The 26,421-nt window shown below is 34.9% G+C and overlaps 1 protein-coding gene and 1 non-coding gene across 2 annotated transcripts; both read left to right on the top strand.

The window, feature by feature from the left end:
- Positions 1-21,883: 21,883 nt before the first annotated feature.
- On the top strand, positions 21,884-24,528 carry LOC116205611 (1-aminocyclopropane-1-carboxylate oxidase-like). The gene is made up of 4 exons (XM_031538243.1): positions 21,884-22,103; positions 22,549-22,775; positions 23,556-23,889; positions 23,987-24,528. The coding sequence occupies exons 1-4, from the start codon at positions 21,999-22,001 to the stop codon at positions 24,281-24,283; spliced, it is 963 nt and encodes a 320-aa protein (XP_031394103.1). The 5' UTR covers positions 21,884-21,998; the 3' UTR covers positions 24,284-24,528.
- A 417-nt stretch (positions 24,529-24,945) lies between these two features.
- Positions 24,946-25,078, top strand: LOC116206517. Its single transcript, XR_004156743.1, has one exon. It is a non-coding gene; the product is annotated as a small nucleolar RNA snoR111 (small nucleolar RNA).
- Positions 25,079-26,421: the final 1,343 nt, after the last annotated feature.

The following is a 26,421-nucleotide window of genomic DNA, read 5'->3' as shown; positions in this document are numbered from 1 at the left end:
ATAATGCTGAATGCTACATACCCTATCCATCACCCCTTTTGTTTGTTTTAAGGTAGGATTTATATGTCAAGATACCTCGATTAATAATTAGTTAATTTACGTAAATTCGATGATAACAAAACCCCATTGATTATTTATTCGAGCTTGCTTGTTATATCTTTTGCACTTGATTGTTATGCAGATCGAGCCTGATCCATTAGGACTCGATTCACACTAGGTCCAACGCCCATAACTGTCAATCACGGGGTCCAATACCCCCATACACCGAGTGCGCATTTAATTTAACTTTCGGTCTTTTCCAAAACTATACGGTGAGCATGAGTGAAATCATGGCCGAATGCGAACCGACCAGGATTTAGTCATTGTAGCTCGTCTTTTATTTATTTGAGAAAACAATGTAAGGTTTTATATTATACATATATTCATGTAAAATCCCGATCGGAGAGTGGACGGTCAGAGTGTTTCATCGAATTTACGATGTCAAAACGCATAAGATGAGCGGAACTTAATTAAGCGGTAATTAAATTAAAATGGCAAGCCTAGACAAGATAGAGTACCGAAAGGGCGTGTGGGATATAGCCCCACACGTAATAGAACCCCCGAATTCGGAATTTTTTGGTTCCGTACAGACCATTGCCTTAGCATCTTAGGTGTACCCTGTACCCCTAGACTTGGGTAACTTGCCGGCCCTCGACCTTCGGTTCGTAAAATGGCAAGGGGCGACTCCTTCTCACGTGCGTCCGTCACGCGTCCCCGGGAAGGTGGACACTCCCAAGCCGCGTTGCATTTAGGCGCGCGCATGCGTGCTCCGACGAGAACAAAATTCGGGTGCGCACAACTTGGCGACTCCGCTGGGGACTTTTAAAGGGTTCGGGCTCGTTCTCGCTTGCTTTGTTTGCTTGTTCATTTATCTCTTTCCGTAATTTCCCGCTTATCTACTTTACGCACTTTCATTTATGCACTCGCATCGCATATCATGATAACTCTAGGTACCTATGGGTCGCGTCCCACGACCGGAAATAGGAGCATAGGTTAGATAGGGGTTCGAAGTAGGGGTACGGTGCGCAGTTCGACTGTCGCTTAGGCCTTGAAAAGAATCCCGCTCGATTCAAGGAATTGACACCCTTGAGTCGGGGGCCCCCATCCCTAGGTAGCACGGTCCTTGTAGTGCCGAAACCATGCATACTGCAGGAGCTCCATGCCATCTTCCAACCTGACTTCAGTAACAATCCATTGAGTCGGCCTGCGCGCCATTTGAGTCATTTTCTGTTTTTGAGAGAGATGTACAGTGTATACGTTAAGCCGTGGGCATTTATTTTCTGTATCCATGCATCATCTAATTTCAAAATTAGGCGTCATTTGTATTAACTAGTCCTAAATCGGTTTTCCTTTCATCTTGGTAAGAGATGGCGCGCTCGGTCTCCTTTCCACACCTCGATAGGGTCACGCCACCACTCGAGGAAATCAGTCACATCTGGGTCATCTACGCCAAGTCGACCGCGATTACATCAGGACCTTTGTTGGGGATATACCAATGCTAGCCATGTGCCGAGTGGATTGGAACTTCTTAGGAGCAGCGCTGACGTTTTGGGACCTAGTCCACGCCGTCTTCAACATCTAAGGTACCGAGCTCACACCTACCATCGAGAAATATCGCACTCTCGTTGGAAGAATTGCAGCCACCCGCAGCATTGTGGAACCTAACTTCCACACCACCTGACTTGTTTTGGTATCGCGTCTACTCAGGGCGCATAGGTCTCAGCTACAAGCCGAACTTGCATATTCCGGTGGCACAGAGATAGTCACCGCGAAACTCCTCCATTTTATTGAAATACGAGCGCGCGAGGTTCAAGGGGATCTTTTACAAAAAAAATTTTGTCATGCGATCTTATTCTTAATTTTTGGGACTATATTATTCTCTCGCTCGGCTGGTCACATTGACGCAGCCTTAGCTAGCGTTGTCCTCCAAGTGGTTGGAGGCCGGGAGTACGAGGTGGCCTTGTTAGCCGAGACCATACGGTCCCTTGATCGCGTTACAAGAAAGACCGATCGAAGGTTGAGAGGGTCCCCAATCCTTTTGCAAATTTGGCCCCAAAGCCATGCAAACCCCTTTGGCCTTGTTCGTCCGGTTATGTTTTTCACACGTCCGGAGTCTATCATTTCGCGGTTACTACCTCTGTTGCGTGTGGAGAAACGCAAGGTTTCCGAGTGGATCAAAATTTTTTGCGAAATAGCATCAAAAGGGTTTTAAATGGCGCGCCGCGTGGATGCCACCCGGACCCATGACCCTTAAATGTCTTGATTTTAACGGAGTACCACTTGTAAGCCATGCGGGGTCCACCACCTATTTTCCGGCGCAAGTAGTGAGGCAGTTAGGTGGCTTACAGACGGTTCCCAAAGGTACGGCGCAAACCGAGTTCGAACACACTTGGCGGGAGGACCAGACGTCCATAGATCGCCTAAGTGAAATCGAACGGGTTATGACTGCGTGGCAGTGCGTGGCAGACTACGGTCATCGAGAATCTTTACTTCCCTGAGCACCCGACCCAAGATGAACGGGACTTTACTCAAATTTAAGACTTTGCTTAAGGAGAACAAACAATGAACGGCTTAAATCAACTAACGTTGGTCCAAAAGGAATATTATTTTTATTTGGCATGAACCAAGGTATCCGAAAGTTCAATTGAGTTTCGACTAATCCAGTCGAGCCGAGTCGGCCTCTCCCAACGTGAATTTTTTGCATTCACAATGATTCGAACCCAAGATTTTGTTTAAGTGGAACAAGTGTCGAATAACTTGAACCAACCCACGTTGGTCAAAAGGAATATTATTATAGTTGTACATTTTGACAGAATTTCCTCGCATTTAATGCAAATGAAGAAGTAAGAATGTTGGAGATATTATCTAATCATAATTAGATTATATCGTTAAGTAGATTTGAGATATTTTAGTTTTGCTTCGCCCTCTATTCTTCAATATATATAAAATTAGTCATAGAGCATATATGTACAGATACATATATAAGTTTGAAGTAGATATGTCGTATAGTTCCGAGCAAAAAAAGATGGGTGATATATATATATATATATGTATGTATATATACTATGGGTGTTATGACTTATGAGAGGGTGCACGTTATGTGTGTTGTCTGTATACATTCATCCATTCAAATTTCCTTAAGAGAAAGAAAACATCTCCATGCTCTCTCCTTGTGCCTGGGGTCTTTGAGCATCATTACAAGTCATGGATGTCAACTAATGCTTCTTCTTTTAGATTGATGTTGATCCTTATATTGAGTCTAGAGGGTTCAACACTAAAAGCATCTCGTCATTAGGGCAAAGAGGACGCTAGCTGAGTGGGATTAAATGTCAGTCAATAAGCCGAAAATGCCTGTTATCTCACCAAGAAAGAAAACAAAAACAAAAAGGAAAAGGAAATTATTTCAACTGCAAAAAACGAGACTAGTGCAGTGCCTCTACACTCTCCTCATACTTTCAATTATTGAGTTCAATTCTTGTCCGTAGCATTTCTTGGGCCAATCTCGTCCTAATTCCTTCCCCTCTCCTTAAATTAGTGTTATGCACTTTTAGACTTATGACTCGTTTACCTTTCCTCATATCAATATCAATAATTGCTCTCATGTACCCTTTCGAATGATCAATTTCTAAAGTCATCTTGTTCTTATCTTTTCATATTGAAGAACTTCTTTTTCAGAGATGAACATTTGACACAACCTCTAACGATTAGATGCCTCACCGATGTTGATATGATCAGCTCTGCAAAAAGAACTCTAAAATTGCAGAAAAAATTTCGCACTTACTGAGATGATACAGGTGCTTTAGGACATCGATCTTATCGGCCATTTTGAGTATTATATCAACAACTTTAGTGATGTTTATCTAAAAAACTGTGGCTAATATGACATGCTGCAGTTTGGCCAATGCCCTCCGAATGCAAAAGGTTGGTCATCTGTCATTTTCAGATAATATATTATCGAAGAGTTGACCCTAAAAGTTTGAGCTAATGGTAAGGATGAGTATAAATAATCATTTGATTTCAAATTCGAAACCTCTTGAGGCCACCTGCTAGGCTTTTGACCTTGTTTACCTAATATGTGCACTGTAGGAAATTCATGAGACCGAGGGAATTTGTTGGGTGAAGCCCGGATTGCATAAAATAAATAAATAAATATACATATATATATATATATATATATAATCAGAGAGTTAGCTCACATGTCAATTCTGCAACATCAAGATATGATGGGGTCCCAAACTGTTAAGATATCATGTGGTGGGGTAGATTTCCCAGTGAGGGTCAGTCTGAGCCTAAGGCTGCGAATTTTTCTGCATAAAAAGTAGTTACAGTAATATTTTAGGCCAAGATTAAGCCATTTTCCACGACGAAATCATTTGTAATGATTTTGTACGATAGAGATCCTGTCTGTTGGCAATCGCCCATGATGTCAACTTCACTCTAAGGCAGTTTGCCAACAATGTTGCTGCGCGTCCAATTTCATTGTTAATGGTTGCATATTAGATGTCAAAATCCTGTGAGGTTTACAAAATATTCATGATTTTATTTCGGAACCCAACCCAAAGTCGTTAAATTAAAATTAGTGATAAGTCACTCACATTTAAATAAGCTACAAATCGATATTTTTAGTCTAATTTGAGTTGTCTCTCATTTTCTTTTCAAATGTTATATCTCTAGTCTCATTCCTCTTTCCCTCTCATTCCTCTTTCACTCATCCATACTGGATTCGATATTTGATTTCCTTTTTTTGAGTGAATTCCTTGTAAAACCGGTTTAGAATTATGAACTATACAGTAATTTAGTTTTGTCAAATAATTACTTCTTTTTATCTGGTTCTTGATTTTTTTTCTGCCTTCTGCTATTTATTTAGAATTTAGAGGTCATAATAACATGTAATATAGTTTTTGATAAAAAAAATTAATTATATCAGTGGATAGTTGGGTAACCGTTTATATAGAATAATAAAAGCCGAAATGATGTCCTAGAATGCGTCAATTAAGAGAAGAAATGTCTCTGGTTGTAAGACCTTTCAAGTCACTACCAATAAGGACATGACGAGTTGGCGTCTTGTCTATTGCCACCTCACTTCTAGAAGCTGAAAAGACTTGAATCCATGAACAATCATAAGCCGTCTATTTATAATTATACTAGCTTATTGAACACATGCATTGCACGGTCTTTATAAAGAAAAGTTTATAGTAAAAGTTAAATATGAAAATAATAGGTCATATGATTACATTGATACGTAGAAGGTTTATTTTTATTCAATTCATAAATAACGAATTTATGTAATAAATTCATATATTATATTTCAATTATCAATCTTATATCTATAAAGGCAATGTTAAATTCCTAAAAATTCATATATATGTATGTACTTATCTTCATAAGAATAATTTGTATTATATTTATTTTATCATACTGAAAATTATCCCTGAAAATTATTTTTTATATTAATTAATTGAGTAGATCCTTGCAATTTCAATTATTGGATAGAACTAACATATTTCTAAATAATCTATATATATAAACTTGAATTTTATATATATATATACACTTATCTTTATAAGAATAATATGTATTACTTTTATTTATCATACTGAAAATTATCAATGTAAAATGTTTTCTATTAATTAATTGGGTTGATGCTTACAATTTCATTTATTGTGTAGAACAAATATATTTATAATATAATGTGTACTTATCAAAACAATGTGATTATGTTTATATAAATTAATAATATAAATATTTACATTAAATTAATTTCAAACATCTCATAATTTGACCATAACATAACATGTTACTTATTTTATGATTTTACCCTTATTTATTAGTTTGTATCCAAGTTTATATATATATATGTATAGATGTAGAACTAATGAAATTGAAATCCTCCTTTTCTTACTTTTGAATATTTTTGAATTATATAGTATTATTAATCACAATAATCACAATAATTATTATTATTATACTTTATTAATTTCTATATAGCAATTAACCTATGAATTAATAGGTAATTACTATTCTACCCCTATTTATTACGATGTAGTCAAGCTTATATTGTATATAGATGTATGTATACATTAACTTCACTATTGATCGCACTATTTTTACTCAAATCTCATATAGAAAAATTATGAATATTTATTGGGTTAACTACCAGAAAAAACACAACATTTGCGCTTTTCCTAAATATAACACACATCTGGAAAATAGCACAAAGAGGCACGATCTTTGCATTTTTTTAAATATAACATGACCTTTGGAGAGTAGCATATAAAGCCACAACCTTTGCACTTTTTCTAAATATAGCACGACCTTTAGGTTTAGTTGCGCATTTAGCATAATGTAAATTATTCAGTCAAAGCTAACGTGGAGCTAACGGTACCACGTGATAGAACATGATTGGATGAGTAGATCCCACATGATTGGACGATAATAGCTAATATGGAGCTAACAGTGCCAAGTGCTGCTCGTTCAAACATGTTATATCACATTGCATCGTTAACTCCCGCTAGCTATTATCGTTACAATTTGACTAAATAATTACATTATGCTAAGTGCGCAATTAAATATAAATGTAGGAAAAAATACAAATGTCGTGCATTTATGTGCTATTTTTCAAAGGTCGTGTTATATTTAGAAAAAAGTGCAAAGGTCGTGCTTTTTTAGACAATAAGCCATATTTATCTGCTATTAAAATGATAATATGTGATTTGAGTTCTTCTTAGTATTGCTTTAATTATATTTTCTTCATTTTCATATATGCTATTACTAATTACAATAATATGTATTATTATTTAATTTTCATTATTATAATTATAAATATTTGTAATTAAGAGATTCAAATTAATAGTTTATTCATTTTCATATATTCTATTTTTAATTACAACAATATGTATCATTATTTAATTTTTATATAAGATATTAATGTATGTATTTGTAAAATATTTACTGTTATACCCCTACTTATTATGGCGTAGTCAAGTTTATATAATATAAAAATTTATAATAGATTGAATTTTATTATTAAGGGCTTAATTAATATAGAGTTTTGCAAAAAAAAACTTTTTATTTTGCTTTACGATATATGACATGAAGGGAAATAAGGGACATAGGAGTATGAAACTTCTTCATTAACTATCTTGAATAGAAATTACAAAGGTGTGGTCTTGGATTTCATAAGACCATCTATCATCTTAAAGTGAGTAGATTATATTTTATATAGACTAGTTCATCAGCCTGCGCAAAGTGAGTAGATTTCATAAGATCAATTTTACTGAAGTGTTATCATTTATATTTTCATAATCGAAAAAGAAGTTAGTGGGAGGGGAAGTCAAGGAAGAATAAAGTCAAAGATGATTTAATGTGAGAGGAAGTTGAGGAAGAATAAAGTTAAAGACGATTTACAGACTATAGGGGTATGGTAGAAAGTTACTCTATATTTAATAGAGAGGGTCAATTCATACGTGGTAGCTTCTCTTCGCATGATAACGCTTATGTGACAGCTCCTCCTCGCATGGACGAAAGACTTTTTTAAGATCTTGCGGGAGGAATATAAATTACATAATATATAGAATATAGATTAAAGGAGGATGATTAGATATTAAGTACATAGAAAATTTTTGTTCGGAGATCTAATAAACTTTCTATTTTCTAGAAAAGATATGATAATATAATATGGAGAATTTAGTATTATTCGTTGTTATTTTTTTGTTGTATAAATGAAAAAATATATTTTGAGGGATTTTTAAATTAGGGAGAATTGATATATCTTGTTGTTGTTATAGGGGGTTGAGCTTCGAGACCACTCAACACCTCAAGGTAGTAGATCTGCATGCATGAAAGGCCATGCATATGTAAAATAAAATATAAAATCATTTTTATAGGGATTACATTACGGGAATATATGACATTAATTTTATTAATTATCGTATAAATTTTAGCCCGTGAACTCCCGGGCCTTACTTCTTGTTTCTCTTAAAAATGGGACGGTCTTTGATCGCACAATATATATATATATATATATATTAAATTAGTCTATTTTCCCAAAATTTTTGCATTCGTGCAACGAGGGTTTTTCACATAAGTGTATTGGACTCATGAAATTCTTTTGTTCATGCCTCTCTGCTTGTGGTGAGCCGTCTCTTCGAGGCTCCCCATTAATATAAACTTGATCTTTTTTTCTTTTTTTTTTCAACTTTTCATAACATATTTATAAATTTATTATGGGTTTCCAAGGAGACTTTTACAAATTATTTAGAGATACAAATTCATGTAATTACTTCCAATGTGTTTTATTTATTTCTAATATTTTGTATTATAAAATTAGTAATATCAATAGTATAAACAAATATCTGCACATCGCGCGAGTTGTATGATTAGTTCATTCGTAAGTTTACAGGACAAATAATTGATAATCCGCCCGGAGAAACTGAAAAAAAAAATTGATAATCCACTCGGAAAAACTGAAAAAAAAAAGGAAAATTTTCATACTGATAAACCGACCAAAAAAAAACAAAAGAGGAAAAAAACAAGAAAAGTAAACATCGAACCTCAGCTAATGAAGTTGCTGTCCATGGCAGATGTACAGGAGCCAATTATTCGTAACACTTCGTTAGTGGAGGGCCCTGCTGAGTATAAATATCTTTGTTTGTTATGGAAAAGAACGGGTGAAAAGGAGGTTTGACTGTTCTATCAATTCTCAAACGTACGTAAATGCCAATGGTTTAAGAAAAGGAGTTCGGTGCCGTGCAGTGGTTACGATCTATAGATTCGGATTCTTGTCAGAAGATTTCATATGTAGATTTGGGTTCTTGTTCCGTCTTCCTCCGAAAGTTGAATTCGCTACCATAGTAATGATACTTGGCTTCAGCTCGAAATTATTGGCTTGGATGGGTGGACATTGGATGCTCGAGTGGATCCCTTCAGGCTATGGAACATCATATTCCAGTAAAAACCTCTCCTCCTCAAGATTGACATGATTTACCCGATTGCATGCATTGATGAGTTGATTGTTTTCTGCCATATTCAGGTCTTGTTCTGGAGCTTGCCTTCGTCCTCTTAGTTATCTACGAAGAGTTCTCTCGATCTCAGAGTCGAAAGGAAGCAGCTCAGCAATCCGAGAACAACGAATGCACAATCAAAAGCGCCTGAAATCAACAAAAGAAAAACTAAATTAAAGTAAAGCAACATAGATGTAAGAACTAACAGCAATTGCTTAATCTCGATCTCGATATTAATGAAAAGCCTAGAAACAATCTCTGATAATGGCACTAAAAACTTGTTGCGATAAAATTCAAATCAACACAAGTGCACGTTATCGAACAAGTAATATAAAGTAAATAAGAGTATTGTCCTACAAAAACTGATTTAGATCCCACTAAATACCAAAACCTTCACGAATAATTTTTATCCAGACGATCAGTTTTTTTAGAAAGTCGATTAGACAAAGCTAAAAAAAACTAAACTAAACTTAAGCAACAGATTAACTACGAGTAAAAATAAATAGAGATGAATATGGACTCTCAATTTCCTTCGGTGCTCATTCTCTCTATTTTATTGAATTCTTGAATTACTTACTTAGAGTTTTATAATTTTTCTACACCTCTTCCAAGTGTCACAGAAATGTATTTCCTGTATCGAATTAACTACTCTATTTCTAGGCAATTAATAAGCAGAAACACATTAATTATCTATCATAGTGGGCTACCTAAGGCTTTTGGATATATTCTTATCCCTCACACTAGTCGGTCTTCCAACTCAAAATATACTTAGGCTATCCTGTCCATGGCTTAACCTAGAATCATCACCCGAGCTCATCTAGATTTCCTAATCAAATTAATTGGTGATCAAGAAATTAATCACATTAAGAAAAATATAGGACAAGCAATTCAATCGAATTCAATAGATATACAAAAGATAATTCACAATTCTATATAAAAACACTAGGTTCCATATAACCCTAAAAAAAAAAAGAGTTTTAACTCATGATCAAAAGAGTCAACATCGATCCACAAGAAGAAAATTTAAACATAGCTGCAAACGAGGAAGATACTGTAGAGTCGGTTCTCTAACTCGAGTCGCGGTTGCAATCTAGATCTGCTCCGCAAACTTGGTCGCCGAAGTCGGCTAGCGAATAAATTCTGAACGCTCGGCCTCTCCAGACCCTTAAAAGACGTGAATGATAGAACCCTAGAATCCCGATAGTCTCTCTCCAAGCAAAGAGATATTGTTTTATAAATTAAATTTCCTATTCTCTATCACTAAGATAAAAGAAAATCTTCTATATTTCATGAGTATTGTCATCAAGAAAATAAAAATAACTCCCTCTTAAATTCCCTCTCTAAACATGCTCGGAACCCACGTAAAAGCTCGAAGTAAACAGACGTCGGCCGTGTTAACAGATCAGCAATGGTCACGACCTCCAATTCTCGCGGATGCAACTGTGACAGCTCTATAAGTCGACACTGCATCTCGAAATTCTTCAGCTCATATCTTCCTTGTCCGAATTCCAAATCACGAACCACTTGAACCTTTGCAATCCCAACTCAATAAACTTTCTAACCATAAGCAATTTGCGCCAATTTCATCAAGTTGAACCCGATCAAAATATCCAGGAATTAAGAGGCTGTCATGATCAATCCACTAAATGATTTAAAATCGATTAAAATGATTAAAAACTAATAAAAAATACTAAAACCTATCAAAATGGATATGAATGAAAATTAAACTAAAACCATTGAAACAAATCTAAACTCGATATAATAGCCACAATTATGCCCATAAAAATGTCCCATAACTCTATTTTCATAGAGTTATCACATTCCCTTTGTTTTCCCCTCTTTTATTTTTCTTTTTTCTAGAACATAAACCTAATTGAAAAGGGAAAAAAAAACAAAAGAAATTTGGTGTGATAGTATAGCTCTCAAATCGAAACCAAAATGTTTCTGCCTTGTTTGGATTGTAAAAACTTTAACTTTAATTTTAACTTTAACTTTAACTCAACACACTACACGACAAAAAACACACGTTTCCCAAGTCAAATTTATACTCTCATCTCATTTGTCATTTTTCATAATCAAAATCAAAATCAAAATCAAAATCAAAGTTACTTTAACTCTGAAACCAAACGCACCATTGTTCAATTCTCATAAATTAATAAACTCTCAGTCCCTGTCACTTCACTTTCCCATTTTTCCTAGGAGGTGATCAACCTATACCTTGCAATCGGGAGGATTCAATTCTTATATGTAGGATTCACAATTCCTACATTTAATTTTTCCAAATAAACAAATCAAAATTACGATGTTCACTGAGATATACTCCTCTAAACAGGTATGGACTAAGGGGGAGGAAAGGGGCTGAGAAGACAATCGCTCCCTAAAATTGACATTCTACAAAAATTTACATATAATTTTTCAAATTTTGGTTGAACTTTTTATATTCGTCCTCTTAATTCGGAAAGAATATCTTTCCATTCTCCCCTCTAAGGATCTCATCCCCTTAAATCGAATCATGTATCCATCCTTGCCTCTAAGGGATAAATCTCCTTAGATATATAGTAGAGTGCTAGTTCGGATTAATGGGTTCTACGTCGAAGCTATGCCCATGTTCATCCCAACGCGAGAGCCAAGTGAAGATGTGTCTCATTATTTAGTGGAAGTAATGGACCATGACTGTCATTGTAGTTCGATTGCACGCCACAAAGTTTTAAAGAGGAAAAGGAAGCAGAGCACTCATGCATGCGTTGAATACAGAGAATCGGGAGCTTGAATACGGAAATTGCATAACGACACACAGCACAGAATCTATGCAAAAACCTATAAAACAGCATGTTCGTATGTTTGGACACTATATATGAGCTGAATTTGCTTTTCTACGTGTGTCGACATGACATCTAACTAGGCTGTTGTTTTTTCCTACTAAGTTATATCCGAATCATATGAAAAAAGCAATCATATAGTTCTCCTACTAAGTTATATCCGAATCATATGAAAAAAGTAATCATATAGTTCCTTTCTTCTTTTTCTTTTTTTTTTTTATACGGTGAAGTAATGTCTGGATCACTTTTGTGTACATAGACTAACCTACCTTTGCCCAGATGGCCGATTATTTGCACTCGATCTAGGAAATTAACAAGAATAATTAATCCCAATCCCATGACACGACTTTAAGGTGAATTTAAACCTTGACGTGGAGTGTGGAATATCAAACCCACATAATATCAGAGATTATGTTTAGAAGTTTTTATACTAAAACCCTATTGAAAGCTCCAATATTGATAATAATTATCAAACCGGTTTTTCTCATTTCAGGTAAAGTTCTAGGTTACTGCATTGATGAAGTCCAAATCATTTGTACTTAGAAGATGAATTGATTGCATAATTATTCGTTCATACCACAAACAAGAATCATAGACAACATGACATCTAGTTAGGTTTGTGTGGTCAAAGTGTTATGCTGATCTTTCCTCAAAGCTTGAGGTCAGGTATTCTGATTTTCCGGTGGCTCAAAAGTGGAAAGTAAATATTGCTTTGTGCCGATAGTTGGCTTCTAATTTGGCCGGAACACCAAATCGATCACTGCCCCCACCTTGGAGAGAGGTTACTGCGTTGTCAGTCGGTAGTCCCTCCTATACATCAGATTTTAAGGGATGGACCTATGTCTTGATGCGATAATAATTTATGCTCCCAGCATGCATCCTTTTTATTTGTTAGAAAATAATGTGGAATTTGCATAACTTGTTTTCATATTTCGTACTATTTCAAACATGATGTCACATTCATTAAGCCATCTTATGATTGATTCATCTAAATCAAAGAGGGATTGAGATTTGAAACCATAGATTTCTCATAAATGACAATACATGTGATTTTACATATAAAGATCACATATCATCCATAAAGTAGAGAATGCCAACCCCAGGTCAGCTCTGAAGTCAGAATACATGCCAATTATTGGATAATGTCAGGAACTACGAGTCAGAGAAAGAATCTGACTCCACCACTCAAATTGTATGGAATAAATGAATTCAAATTCGGATGGGAGACTGATCTTTAGAGATTAATTTAAAGTGTACGATATCGAATGGTTATATTTCCCATTGATTGTACCTGCACTTAAACTGATGATAAAAGATGAAGAAACGTTAATATCAGTCGTAAATAATTTAGATATTGCGTTCGCAAACCCCATTTTGAGAGCGCATGAACATTATATGGAACCTGCAATAGTAATTAATATATTATATCTCATCACAAAAAATAAGTCTTGTACTATAACCTATGAGTATATAAAAGCAGATCATTGTAAGATCCCATAGAATTACTATATGTAAATCGAAATTGTGGTTAAGCAAATTCTTAATATCTAGTATTAAAAATATTCTAATTACCGAAAAATATTAAGAATATCCTTCTTATCGAAAAAATTTAAAATGCTTGCCAAAAGTTTGATATTATAAGTCAAAATTAAACGTTAACCAGGTGTTTCTATATATTCAGATCTTTATTATTTAATTTGAATTTAAGAAACCGCTCAAAACTTTAAAGTCGGGCATGTAGCGGGAATTTATCTGCTCAAATGTGTGGAGGGTTTGTCTTCCACTCCTTTATTGTCAGTCTTACGGCTCCGTTCATCTTTTTGATATCTCTTACTCCAAATGAAATTTCAATGTAATTCCTTGTTCCTTTTTCCTTTTTTTCTTTTTCCTTTTTCCAAGCGTGCGTGTTTCCTTTCACTTTTTTTCCCCCTCTTCCTTTTCCAACATAGGCAATCTTATATGGTGTGTTATAGTGAATGACTAGCTAGTCATACTACAATTAGCTGGTTGATGCGCTATCATTAAGATAGTACGTAATCTAGTTCGAACGCCTTCCAAGATTCCTATCAATGACGAGGTTCGAATTCCATGGAAAGGACAGGCTGCTGGGTGCGATCCATTTCGTGGTCTAAGCCTGTCTGCAGTGGCAATACTTTTTTTTTTTTTCTGTGAATGCAGTGGCAATCCTTTGCTCATGGGAATTGTAGATGAGTACTGGTTCCTCAAGTTTCTTACGAATATATATTAGGGATTACCTGATCTTTTGAGTGATCATATGATCGCTAAGACGACAACCGAATATTCCACAGTGAGGAAGACTCATCTATCACGCACAAAGTAGTGTGACCGAAAGTATATAAGGCATAGAAGTAATTTAAAGGCGGCTGGGATTATTCAATTACCAGCTACATCTGTTATATAGTTGGAATAACAAAAAAGGCATTTCAAAAATGTAAAAGATAAGCATCTCCAACTTTTATATATCTTCTTTATGTTCTCTTTTCTCACTTTAGAACTAAGGGCGTCGTTTATCGAGGACAAACATTGCTTTCGATGGCAAGGCCAAAACAACCAAGTATATATCACCCCATCATAAGCTATCAAATTTTAAGGCTGAAGTCGTTAGCTCCAACCATTGAGACTTCTGCAAATGAGAGAAGAGAGGGAAGCACACAATAAGAGATGGAAAGACTTAAATAAGCGACTCCCGGCCCCGGCCCCTCGATTAATTACGGGATGATAGAGGTTAGTCTGGCATGAATCAAGCCAAGTGAAAACAAAACTCTAATTATTCATCGCCCATAGCTATCTAAAAAGACTTTTTATTCCATGTTGGGAGAGCTTTACCCTTTAATGGGCTGCCCCGGCTCTACTGAATTAGTAAGGGTCCAATTAAACTTTCAGATACCAAGGTTCATGCCCGGAAAAAAAAAAGGCTTTATATGTTCCATTCCTGGGGTATTTGGACTGTAAAAGTCTGTTGTAATAGCCAAATTCGATAGTAAGCGAAGAAATCAATGACATGAAGAATTGACTGGTCGTTACAAAATATTTAACATGGCAGTTCCAAAATAACCTCAAAAAATTTCTGTCTGGTAATCAGAGATCAAACCAAAGTAAGGGTAAACAACAACTTTGCCAGTGATGACAGCTAGCGACATTAATGTGGTACATAGGCCCACTATATTATATGTAATCTCGATAATTAGAAAGATATACTTCTTGACGTATGTTTTTCTAGCTTAATGTGCTGTGTATCTTATATACAAGACATGAAAATAGATCTATACATAATGTTTTTAGTCACTGTTACGTTTCCTATACTTGAACTCCTACAGGAGATTTCTGTTCTTTTTATTCACCTATATATATATTTCTTGATTATTGTCTGTTTGTACGCATATTATTGCACTAAAAAAATTTCAAACTTTTCTCATTTTAACAATTTTAGTACAAACTATTTTTCTTTGCATAGAAATGCCCAAATTTTTTATTTCATACCACGTATAACTTGACTTTAGTTTCTACCTTAATTTAAAACGATTTTGCTGACCTAAAGTCGTAAAGTGCCACGTCAATAATAAAATTTGACTTAGGGCTCAAACTAAAAAAAAATTAAAACGAAAAAAAAAACCAAAACCAAAACCCTTGGAAGGGGAGGAAAGGTGACCGGCAGTGGGTGCCTCGCCCATCCTCCTGAGCTCCTCCCCCTCCCCCACCCAAAAAAAAAAAAAATTGGGGCCGCCGGCGACCTCACAATTCGGAGAGGCCGTTACAGTCGAAATTTGAAAAAAAAAATCAAGTAAATAGGAAAAGTGCTGGCCACGGGCCATCACCTTCCCAATTGGAGTCGCCGGCGACAATATTGAGGGGGTGGTGGTCGCCGGTGAGGCCCCACTTATCGTAAATGAGTTAAAATCAAAATTTGAATTTTCTTTGTTTCCAATTGTAGCAACGCCTCACCCACTAGAATTGGATAGGAACTGAAAAAAGAAACCCAAATTTTGGGTTTATCCAATTCCATTCAGGAGGCCTTGCCAGTGGCCACAACCACCCCCAATCGGGGTCACTGGCAACGACCTAACTCGACGGTGACCCCGATTGCAAAGGTGGTGGCCGCCAGTGGGGCTTCCACTGCCGACCCCCCTCTTCATCCCTTTTCCCAATCTCCTTATTCTTCTCTTTCTTTCTTTTTTTTCATTTCCGGCTATGGAGGCCTCCTCGGAGACCACCACTGCCCCTTAGGAGTGGGCAACCATTGAGACTGTTGGTGAGCCTAATTTGGGGGTGGTGACCATCAATAAGGCCCCCACTGCAAGCCCCCCCTCCTATTTTTTCATAATTTGTTTTTTTATTTATTTTTAAATTTTCATAATCTATATTTTATTGAAAAATCCTTTATGACCCCATTGAGCCAATCACTTTGAGCCACATTGCACCATTAAGTGTAAGAAAAATCCTTCTAAATTAATGGAGAAACTAATATCGTGCTAAACGTGATACAAAATTGAAAGTTGGTGCATTTCTATGCAAAAAAGAAAAACTTTATGCTAAAATTGTTAAAATGTGAAAAGTTTAGATTTTTTTTTTAATAACCCTATATCATTTGCATTGGGTTCATTTAATTATATTACCACATAGAAATTATATGAATAAATAACCAAAACTAGACTAATACAATGCAAGTAAAATATAGTAAATTCTCATTAAAATGAACAGAAAGGTTAATTTAATGTCAAACAGCGAGTTACATAATTTAGCTTATGTTAAGCGTCCTCTTTTTACTATCTGGTTTTTATATATTATAATCATTGTTAAATATATCTTAATTCAAATGAACGCTATCAAATTAGTAATATAAAGTGAATAAGAGTATCGTTCCGACAAATATTGAGCTAAACTTCTATCGAGTACTGAAATTGTTTCAGCCTACTACTATCCACACAATCAAATTCAGGTGATTTAACTAAACTATTAAAATTAATAATTAAGTGCAAGCAAATAAAACGGGAGTTGAACTCAATGGCAATAGGCGTTAGGGTGTACAACTTCCCTTAACAATTAATCTCAAGTCGATCCCCTCTCTCAAAGCCATGAAATGACCGGATTTGTTAATATGGAATTCCAATATCTCCCTGTACCTCTCCCGAGTGTCTTAGAAATGTATTCTCTTATTAATAATTGCTCACTCTATTCCTAGGCAAGACATATTGCCGATAAGCCATTACGAAACAATCCTATTTCGACTATCTAAAGCGAGTAAGTATATTCCAATCCTTTTTGCTAATAATTCTGTCTTCCGGCCAATATTAACTTAGGCTATTCCTTCCACCGGTAAACCTAGAATTCCTCCCCAAGTTCATCTATATTATGAGGCAATTGAAAAGCATTAAACATAAATGAATAAACACATGTAAATTCATTCAATAATAGAAAGAGAGAGTTCACTTTCCATCAACTATTAAATTCCATTCGACCCTAGCAAACAAAAAATAGTTCATGCTAAAGAGAGAAAACCATCATTCGGGAATGAAAAATTAAGTAAAGACAAAGAAAAGTAAGAGATTGAAAGGTGGAACGTGGCCTGGTTTCCCAACAAGAGGCTGTGGGACTTCGTCTTCTCGTTCTCCTCCTCCTTGCTCCAGCAGTCTCTCTTTATTCTCCAGTGGTCCTCTCCCTATGAACGTTCAGCCCTTTTACATAAATCTCCAAAAAGAAATCTATCCCAACAAGAATATCTCCAAGAATCTATTTCCTAGTTTTCCTCTAATTTCCTGTCTCTCTCTCTAAGAATATATCCACAAGCAATCACAATATTTTTTCCCATAAATATTGATCCACATATATTTCAAATATAACCCAAAATGGCTTAAGGAAGTCTCGGGCACAAATGATCTGGCAGATTCGGGCAGTAACGCTAGCGCTGCAACACTAAAATTTGTTACCTAGGCATCGACTGCTCTGTCCAGTTTTGCACAGTTGATTTCAACTTCCCATATCTTCTTCATTTTAGCTCCAGTTTGCACAAAGCTTGAAAAGTTAAACTCCTCACTTGTTAAGCTTTCTTATGATGTGTTGTTTGCAACAATTTACTCGAGATTCGCCTAATCAAAACATCGAGAAATTGAGAGGATGCATTGATCAATCTCAGTATGACTCAAGATCAAAGAAAAACAAAGCATAACTAATCATAACTAATGAAAACTATTCAAATACAAATAACAAGAAATGAACCAAAGACTCCTAAAATTTAACTGAAACTCGATATACTAGCCACAATAATGCCCATAAAAAATATCCCAAGACTCTAATTTCATAGAGATCATTATTAAGACAAAATATCTACACCCGCACTATGCATGGGGTTGTATAAACAACAAGTTTCTACATTTTTACGTAAAGCCATTCTAAATTATCCTAAAAAATTATAGAGATTTCCTATGTTTGTAACATGAGTAGTTTTTTATAGGTCAAGATATAAGTTTTTAATTGAAAAATAAAATAATAATATTATGGAAAAATATTAATTAAGAGGAAAGGAAGTAGGGAAAGAGGGAGAGAATTCTAGGTGTAATTTACATGATAGTTAAAGGTAATGCATAAATTTACTAATTTCGCTCTTAATTTCTTTTTAATCGGACTGTTCTTAATTTATAATATCATTTTTTATAGGAGTAAATATGAAAGAAGGAATTGCCCATTCATATTGCCCCTATTTAATGTGAAGTTTTATGATTATTATTATTATTATAGAGAGAGAGACTAGCCTACTATTCATGTGATACTCGAATTTTTCATATATTGATTCTATTCAATTTTATATTAAAATATTTCTAGAAGATGTTTATTATAACTAAAACATTTACTTTTCGATAAATTCGTATTTTGTTAGTTTCAATAAGAAAAAATGCGTAAATTAAGGTCATAAAATCAACGTATGAAAAAACTATAGTAATAAAATAACTTTTGACTCTTTTTTTTTCAAATAATTTCTCCAATAGATACATAGTATTTTTAGTTAAAAATCAAATATGTAAAATGCTTCAGTTCTACTTAACTAAGCCAATTATTATATAAATTACTTTATTTTAGTTTTTAAAATAAATATATAAAATAAAACACTCTAAATTAAACCTCTTCCAATATATATTAGAATACAATAATAATTATAAATATGTAATTTTAAAAAATTTAGAGATGCCTATTAAATATTATTAAAAAACTAAAGTTAATATTCAAATAATCTCTCATATCTAAATTTCTAGGAAAATTATTAATGTTGTAAATTTTCTATAATGATAAAGACAAAATAAAATAAATTATTATACGTACTAATTTCTTCATTATTACATCATTGATGGATAAACCATATATGTGTATATGTATACACCAAAATTGCTACAATATCTTAAAGCACAAACTGTTATTAAAAATTTTATTATTATTCGATATAGCAAAATTTAAAAATTAAAATCTAGATTAAAACTTATATATATTGATTTACTTAATGCACTATTAATGTATCAATTCTCCTTTACATTATGTATATTATAGATATAATATAAATCTTACTCTATAATTCATATTTATGTATCGATTATGAAAATTGGCTCCTGCAATATCAACATGGGTTGGTCCAGGAAATTCAGTAACTATTCCCTTTAAGTAAGGTTTTGGATTTGAGTATTGTGAATGGAGAAAATCCATGATTGAGGGAACTTTTACAATCCCTTAATTGGCCGACCTAATTGGAATTGGATTAGTCAGGATTCATTGAACTTAAGTGCACAAAAAAAAAAAGACCTATAGGGAAGAGCTTCCATTCATGCAATAAGGAGCTTCCATATAAGCATTCTCGGAAAATTCTTAACTCATTATCTACTAACTCTTCAAATCTCAACAACAATTTTTCACATAAGCATTTGAGTCGTTTCTCATCTCCTTGTGGGTCAACTTTGATCCTTCAAGTCTCTTTTCCTTATTAATCTTTTTGTCCCTTGAAATTATCATAATTAATATACTCTTCCGGTGCATCCATGCATTCTTTGGTCCAATAAGCATTCCTAAGAATATATCTAAAGAAAACCTGGATTGTATCCATTAATTTCAAACAACTGTAATTTATTTACACAATTTTCTTTCAATCTTCGTCAATGAAAATATTAAACCCATATTCTTTTATTATGAGCATATTTTTAAGTCATTTTTATTGAAACCCTATATTTGTGTAACGGCTTGTCTTATGAAACGTGCCGACTGCTTATATATTCAACGTAATAAATTAATTTTCATAAATTTAACTTTACGTAAGTTTAATTCATTAAAAAATAAAATTGTAGAGCTCACACAACGCTTGAATTACTTGACCTAGTTCGCATTTTTCTTCGGTGGAATGACTTAGGTCAATATATTAACAACACATAATCTATATATATATATATATATATATATAACTTGAATATAAATGCATTAAATAGTGACCTAATTGTAAATATTTAAAAATTAATTCACTTTAACAAAAATTTTATCAAATAAATAATATATATATATATATATATGTTATAGAAATATATATGCCAATACATATATATGAAAAAATGTGAAAATCTATTTTGGTTATAGTTTTAAATAATTATCAGTAGACAAGATCGTATATTTGTTTAAATATATATATTCTATATTTGTTAGTTTATCTGAATTTTTTATATTAATGCGATATAATGTATTTTTTTCATTTTATATAATTCTACACATTTACTGTAATTACAATTAATAATTAGATATTAAAAAAAGGTTCACTTTTAGAGTTAACTATATTTTAATAATTATAACTTAAATCATACAAATATCTTAGGATTTAAAAGAATTAGTATGGTATATCTTTAAGAACAAAAATATCCTCATATACGTACAAAGTAAGCACAATTTATTTATACTATGTAAAAGTGAAAATAGTGAAGAATATCAAATAAATTAAGTATACTATATTAAATTTATATAGTGTAAAAATAGTTTGTATGTTATATACATTTGTAACTATAAAATCCACATTAACAATAACAAAAATTATTGAATTCAATTTCTTATATTACAAATAAATGAAATTTTCTATCATAATATTTTGCTTATAGAGTCCGTGTAAAGCACAGGTCTAAAAACTAATTTTTCAATATAGGAGAGATTACTACACTTACAGTTTCCATTTTGTATAAGAGACAGATCCCAGCTTAGCATGAACTAAGGAGGTAGAGGTGAACGCAAAATTCGGGATACAGAATTAGCCGCGAAATCTCAATAATCAAGGTGATGGTAAAGCAACCTTTTCCCGAAGTCCTTATCATCGTAATAAATTGCTTTAATGACAGTCCAAGGGACAGCCCTTATCGACATGGTACAGGATGAGGGTAGAGTGCAAGTGCTTTGAGGTGATGGAACAAGGAGGGAGGGAGCCATGTTGCTTTGTGAATTGCCCATAAATCACTGTTCCACATATCTTTCATATGCTTGTGATGGATACAATGCATCTGCGGTAAGCTCACACACTTTGCCACCAATTATGCCTCCAGCAAGGCAGCGTATCATCATCACCAAATGCCACGAGACAGAGATTGGTGTGGGTCCACATCAAATATTGCAGCTGTGAATTTGTGATCACAATTTGATGCTCCTTCCCAGCTAGTTCCCCTCTGATTTTGGATATATGTCATTCCTTAGTTCATTCCCCATTTTCTCTCCTTTTCGAAAAATTTTCCAGTGGTCCTAATTACTTACTACATGGCGTAAAGAAGAATCGAATCAGATTACAACAAATGAGAAAAACAGTGTCAGTCACTTTAGTAACTGGCATATATATGTAATTATTCATAATCAGAGGAATCTTATTGATTTTTCATGACCACATCATTATAAGACAAAATCATCGTTGATAAGATTTCCTTTCCGCCTTCTCTCAACTTTTCTTTTTCCTCCTTCCTTTTGAAGCCTATAAATTGCCCTCCATTTTGCTTCATCCCATTGTAGAACTTCAACAGGGCACCTGTGAGTGAGTGAGTGTGCGTGAGAGAGAGAGAGAGAGAGAGAGAGAGAGAGAGAGGCGGGGAATTATCTAAGTCAATTAGCTAGAGAGAGAGAGAGAGAGATGGAGGCATTCCCAGTGATTGACATGGAGAAGCTCAATGGTGAAGAGAGACCAATGACCATGGAAATGATCAAAGATGCCTGCGAGAACTGGGGATTCTTTGAGGTTATAATCTTCTTTCATGCTAAGCATGTGCCTTCTTTTCGATTTTATTCACTTCAATGATTGAGTACGTACATGTACTTGATTATTTCTATTAATGGCCTTGGAACTGTTACATTTATAATATAGTAATTATTTGGAAATACACATATGTACATATACATATGCGGCAATAATTGACTCGTTCCCGTTATCTGATATTTTTATCTGAAACATATCATATACTACATGACAATGTTCGATTTTTCATTTACCTTAATTTGAGCTACTTACCTTAATTATGCACATGAGAAAATTGATATTAACCCGATAAATCCGGTGATTTTACTTGTGTATTGCTCCATCATCGCGCATAAAGAAATCTTGTGGCTGGAATTAATGGATATTAATAATTTGATAATGCATGGTACATAATTACGTGGGTGTACAATCAATGATCAATATGTAGTTGGTGAACCATGGGATACCACATGAGCTGATGGACATGGTGGAGAGGCTGACGAAGGAGCACTACAAGAGGTGCATGGAGCAGAGGTTCAAGGACATGGTGGCCTCCAAAGGCTTGGTGGCTGCCCAGTCAGAAGTCGACGATGTTGACTGGGAGTCAACCTTCTTCCTCCGCCACCTCCCCGTCTCTAACATCTCCGACGTTCCCGACCTCCAAGACGACTACAGGCGAGCTCCCCTCTCCTCTATCTATCTCCGCTCATCTGGACCCAAGAATTCTTGAGTTCATATATCAGTAAAACTTTTGATGTTGCTTTTTTCTTTTTCCTTATTCTTATTTTCTTTTACTACGTTCATGAGCTGTGCCTCTCTTTTACCATTCAAAAAAGGAAAATGTTAATGAGTCTTTTTTTTTTTTTGGTGAACATTTCGTGAGTTGTTTTAATCTGACAGAACAAATTATAACTTCTTATAATCTACCGAAACAAAAGAAAAAAAGAAGTTAACTTCCTGTATATTGGACTAGCAGCCGGATATTTATTTGGCTGGGTATTCATGATAATGTGTGGTGGAGAAGGAAAAAGGATAAAATCCCAAAAATTTTTACCTTAGAAAAATAAAATTCTGTTGGTTGCTTTGAACGGCATGTCAAGCAAGGATTGTGTCCTTATTTTCTAAACGGGGAAAAGAAGCTATAATAAGAAAAGAAAAAATGAAAGGGAAAAAATCACAACTAAAATTTCACCCCAAAAAAATAAAATCACAACCAAACAAATAAATCCCCTTTTCTTTTGGAGATGATGTTCGATTGAAGTGACTATCACTTTTTCCCCCCTCCCCCCTCGAACCAAATTATTGTCACTCTGATTGCGACAGCCACTGAACAATTCGGCTCCTAAATTTTTGGCACAGTTTTTCCTTTTACACATATATATATATATATATTTTTTTTTTTCCTTTTGGGGATATGAAGATATCTAATCTTTTCTTAATTCACTGACCTTTCAGGAAGGCAATGAAGGAGTTTGCCTTAAAGCTAGAGAAGCTAGCCGAGCAACTGCTGGACCTGCTCTGCGAGAATCTCGGTTTAGAGAAAGGGTATCTGAAGAAAGTGTTCCATGGATCCGAAGGCCCCACCTTCGGCACCAAAGTGAGCAATTACCCCCCATGCCCTAAGCCTAATCTGATAAAGGGGCTTAGGCCGCACACCGATGCCGGTGGCATCATCCTCCTCTTCCAGGACGACAAAGTCAGCGGCCTCCAGCTCCTCAAGGATGGACAGTGGGTTGACGTCCCTCCTATGCCCTACTCCATTGTCGTCAACCTTGGTGACCAACTCGAGGTACATGTATATGCCATACATTTGTCAGTACTTTCACGTATAGGTTAGAAGGTGGATCAATCTTGGAGAATCTCCCATGTGTTGTTTATGAATGCAGGTCATTACCAATGGCAAATACAAGAGCATAGAGCACAGGGTGATTGCTCAAACCGATGGGAACAGAATGTCAATAGCATCATTCTATAACCCGGGAAATGACGCCATTATCTACCCCGCACCAGAACTGGTAGAGAGATCAGAGGAGAACGGTCAAGAATATCCAAAATTCGTGTTCGATGACTACATGAAGCTCTACGCAGGGCTCAAGTTCCAGGCCAAGGAGCCGAGATTTAAGGCCATTAAAACCATGGAAAAATCTACAGTTAGTTTGGGCGGCCCCATAGCATTTGCCTAAGGACATATATATATATATATATATATATATTTCAACCGTAGCAAAGTGATATAAGCGGTTCAAATTAGTGTTATGTTTGTACGTAATGTGTGTCTATAATAAGCCATGTGACAGGACTTGTCTTGTCCACCTAGACGGTATTAGTCCCCGATCATAAGACATATCTAGTTTGTGCCAGAGTGTTTGTAGAATAATTCATATGTGCAATCACAGCTTCAAGAGCAGTGTCATTGTGGTACACTAAATTGTTCTTCGGATAAAGTTCCTTTCCAAATAATCTCAACATTTCAATAATATATATCTATAAACGAAGCAAGTAGCAGAGGCCCATAGTGGTAGGGCCCACTGACAAAATGGGCCACGGCCCAATGGCAAATTCGAGATACAACGGCTCTACGAAGGGTAAAACTGTCATTCAATTCGAGGAGCGCCGTTTAGGGTTCAGTCACTGTATAAATGATGTTCTCCCATGAGAATCAAAGTCTCACGCTCGTCTTGGCAATTCGGCATCTACTTCCCGAGATGGGGTTCTTCGTCTTCTTTGATCTTCTCTCTCGACTGGGTTGGTCGCTTTTTTTTTTCTTTTTTTTTTTTTTTTTGTTAACCCGTAATTGGAGCTGTCTGAATTTTTGTCTTTTGGAACAATTGAGCCTCGGTTCTGTTTAGCGATTGGGGGGACAGGTGAGATTGTCCCTCGCAATGAGGAAGAACGGCGAGGCAAATCGACAAAGGCCGAGATATCGTTTCATTCGCCATTTTCTATGGATTGGCGATATGATTGTTGCTCGTCTATATTTTCCATACCACCACCACCACTCGCAAGGAAATTCCGGATTTTTCACATTTTCAAACGATTTTATTGGCAGTAATCAATTTCTGTCTTTCTTTTTTCTTTACAAACTATCTGCACTTTCTCGGTTGAATGTTCTTAAATCTCTTTTTTTCTGGTCTGTCTTTGTGGGAACTGTGATTGGAAGTTTGTTCATCCACTTGTGCATTCCGATTTGGAGATGGAATTTGCACAGTTGCACTTGAATGAGGAAGTTTCGTCAGGAAAGGACAGGCCCTGGCCAATTGAATATCTTGAAATCATGGACTATAGAGTAAAATGAAAAGGGAAAGGGGGACTGCGAATCGATCACCAAGCAACCATTCATAACTCGAAAATCCCATCCCATTAAAAGTAATCAGCATGAGGTTTTGGTACCGGGAACGATCAGGAGGAGCAGAGGGAGTTGCTCTACTGAGATTGGGCATCAAAATGAGTATAACCCTGAAGAGATGCATATTGTTCGAGCTGATAACTTGGGTGAAAAGCTTCATCAACCGAAGCAAACTTCGGTGAAAACATTGTCAGCTAGACAAGATGAATGCCTTCATATTTCTGGCATGCACCTGCTATTAGTTGGTGACCAAAGAAAGCGCCCGATCATGGTAGAGCAAAGTAAATTTGAACAACGGATTGATCAACCTGTAATATTTTTTTTTAGAAAATCTGTCTTTTCAAGAGTATCATTAATAAGAGTCTATATGGCAAACAATTTGCATCTTTCCAGGGTTAAAAAAAATTGATGTGATAATTTATTAATAAATGAAAGAAAAAGCCAAAAAATTATGTGTATATATAGGGATAATTCTTAAGTCCAGCAGCTAAACATTCAACCGAAGTTCTCGTACAAAACGTTATTCTTTTTGTACAAAACGTTATTCTTTTTGTACAAAACATTATTCTACAAGTACAAAAACATTTTGTACAAAAACATTAGGATTCGTATGTGCAATCTACTGATTGTTTTGTATAACACGTTATTCTCTTTATACGAAACATTATTCTCCAAATACGAAAACATTTCGTACGGGACGCAACGACTGAATATTCAGTCACTGGACCCAAAAATTTCCCTCTATACAGATGCAAAAGTAGATAGAGAAATTTATTATTAAAAATTATTTGCAATAATAGATAGAAAAAAAAATGTGTGAGAATTTATTATTAAATTAGAGAAAAAATAAAAAACTAATGATTATATTATTGAATTAAGTGAAGAATAGTATGAAGTGGAGTAGAGTAGATTTTAATTCCAAAACCAAACAGTATTGCAACGTCATTATAATCTAGACAATAGCATCTTGAGCAT

The sequence above is a fragment of the Punica granatum genome, chromosome 4 (assembly GCF_007655135.1).
Source record: "Punica granatum isolate Tunisia-2019 chromosome 4, ASM765513v2, whole genome shotgun sequence".
In the NCBI taxonomy this organism is placed as follows: domain Eukaryota; kingdom Viridiplantae; phylum Streptophyta; class Magnoliopsida; order Myrtales; family Lythraceae; genus Punica; species Punica granatum.
This window is presented reverse-complemented; position numbering and strand designations above follow the sequence as displayed.

Coding starts and splice junctions, on each gene's coding strand:
- LOC116205611 (XM_031538243.1), top strand. CDS start 21,999: ATGGAGGCATTCCCAGTGATTGACATGGAGAAGCTCAATGGTGAAGAG. Junction 22,776..23,555: donor GACCTCCAAGACGACTACAG/GCGAGCTCCCCT, acceptor CTGACCTTTCAG/GAAGGCAATGAAGGAGTTTG. Junction 23,890..23,986: donor ACCTTGGTGACCAACTCGAG/GTACATGTATAT, acceptor TTATGAATGCAG/GTCATTACCAATGGCAAATA.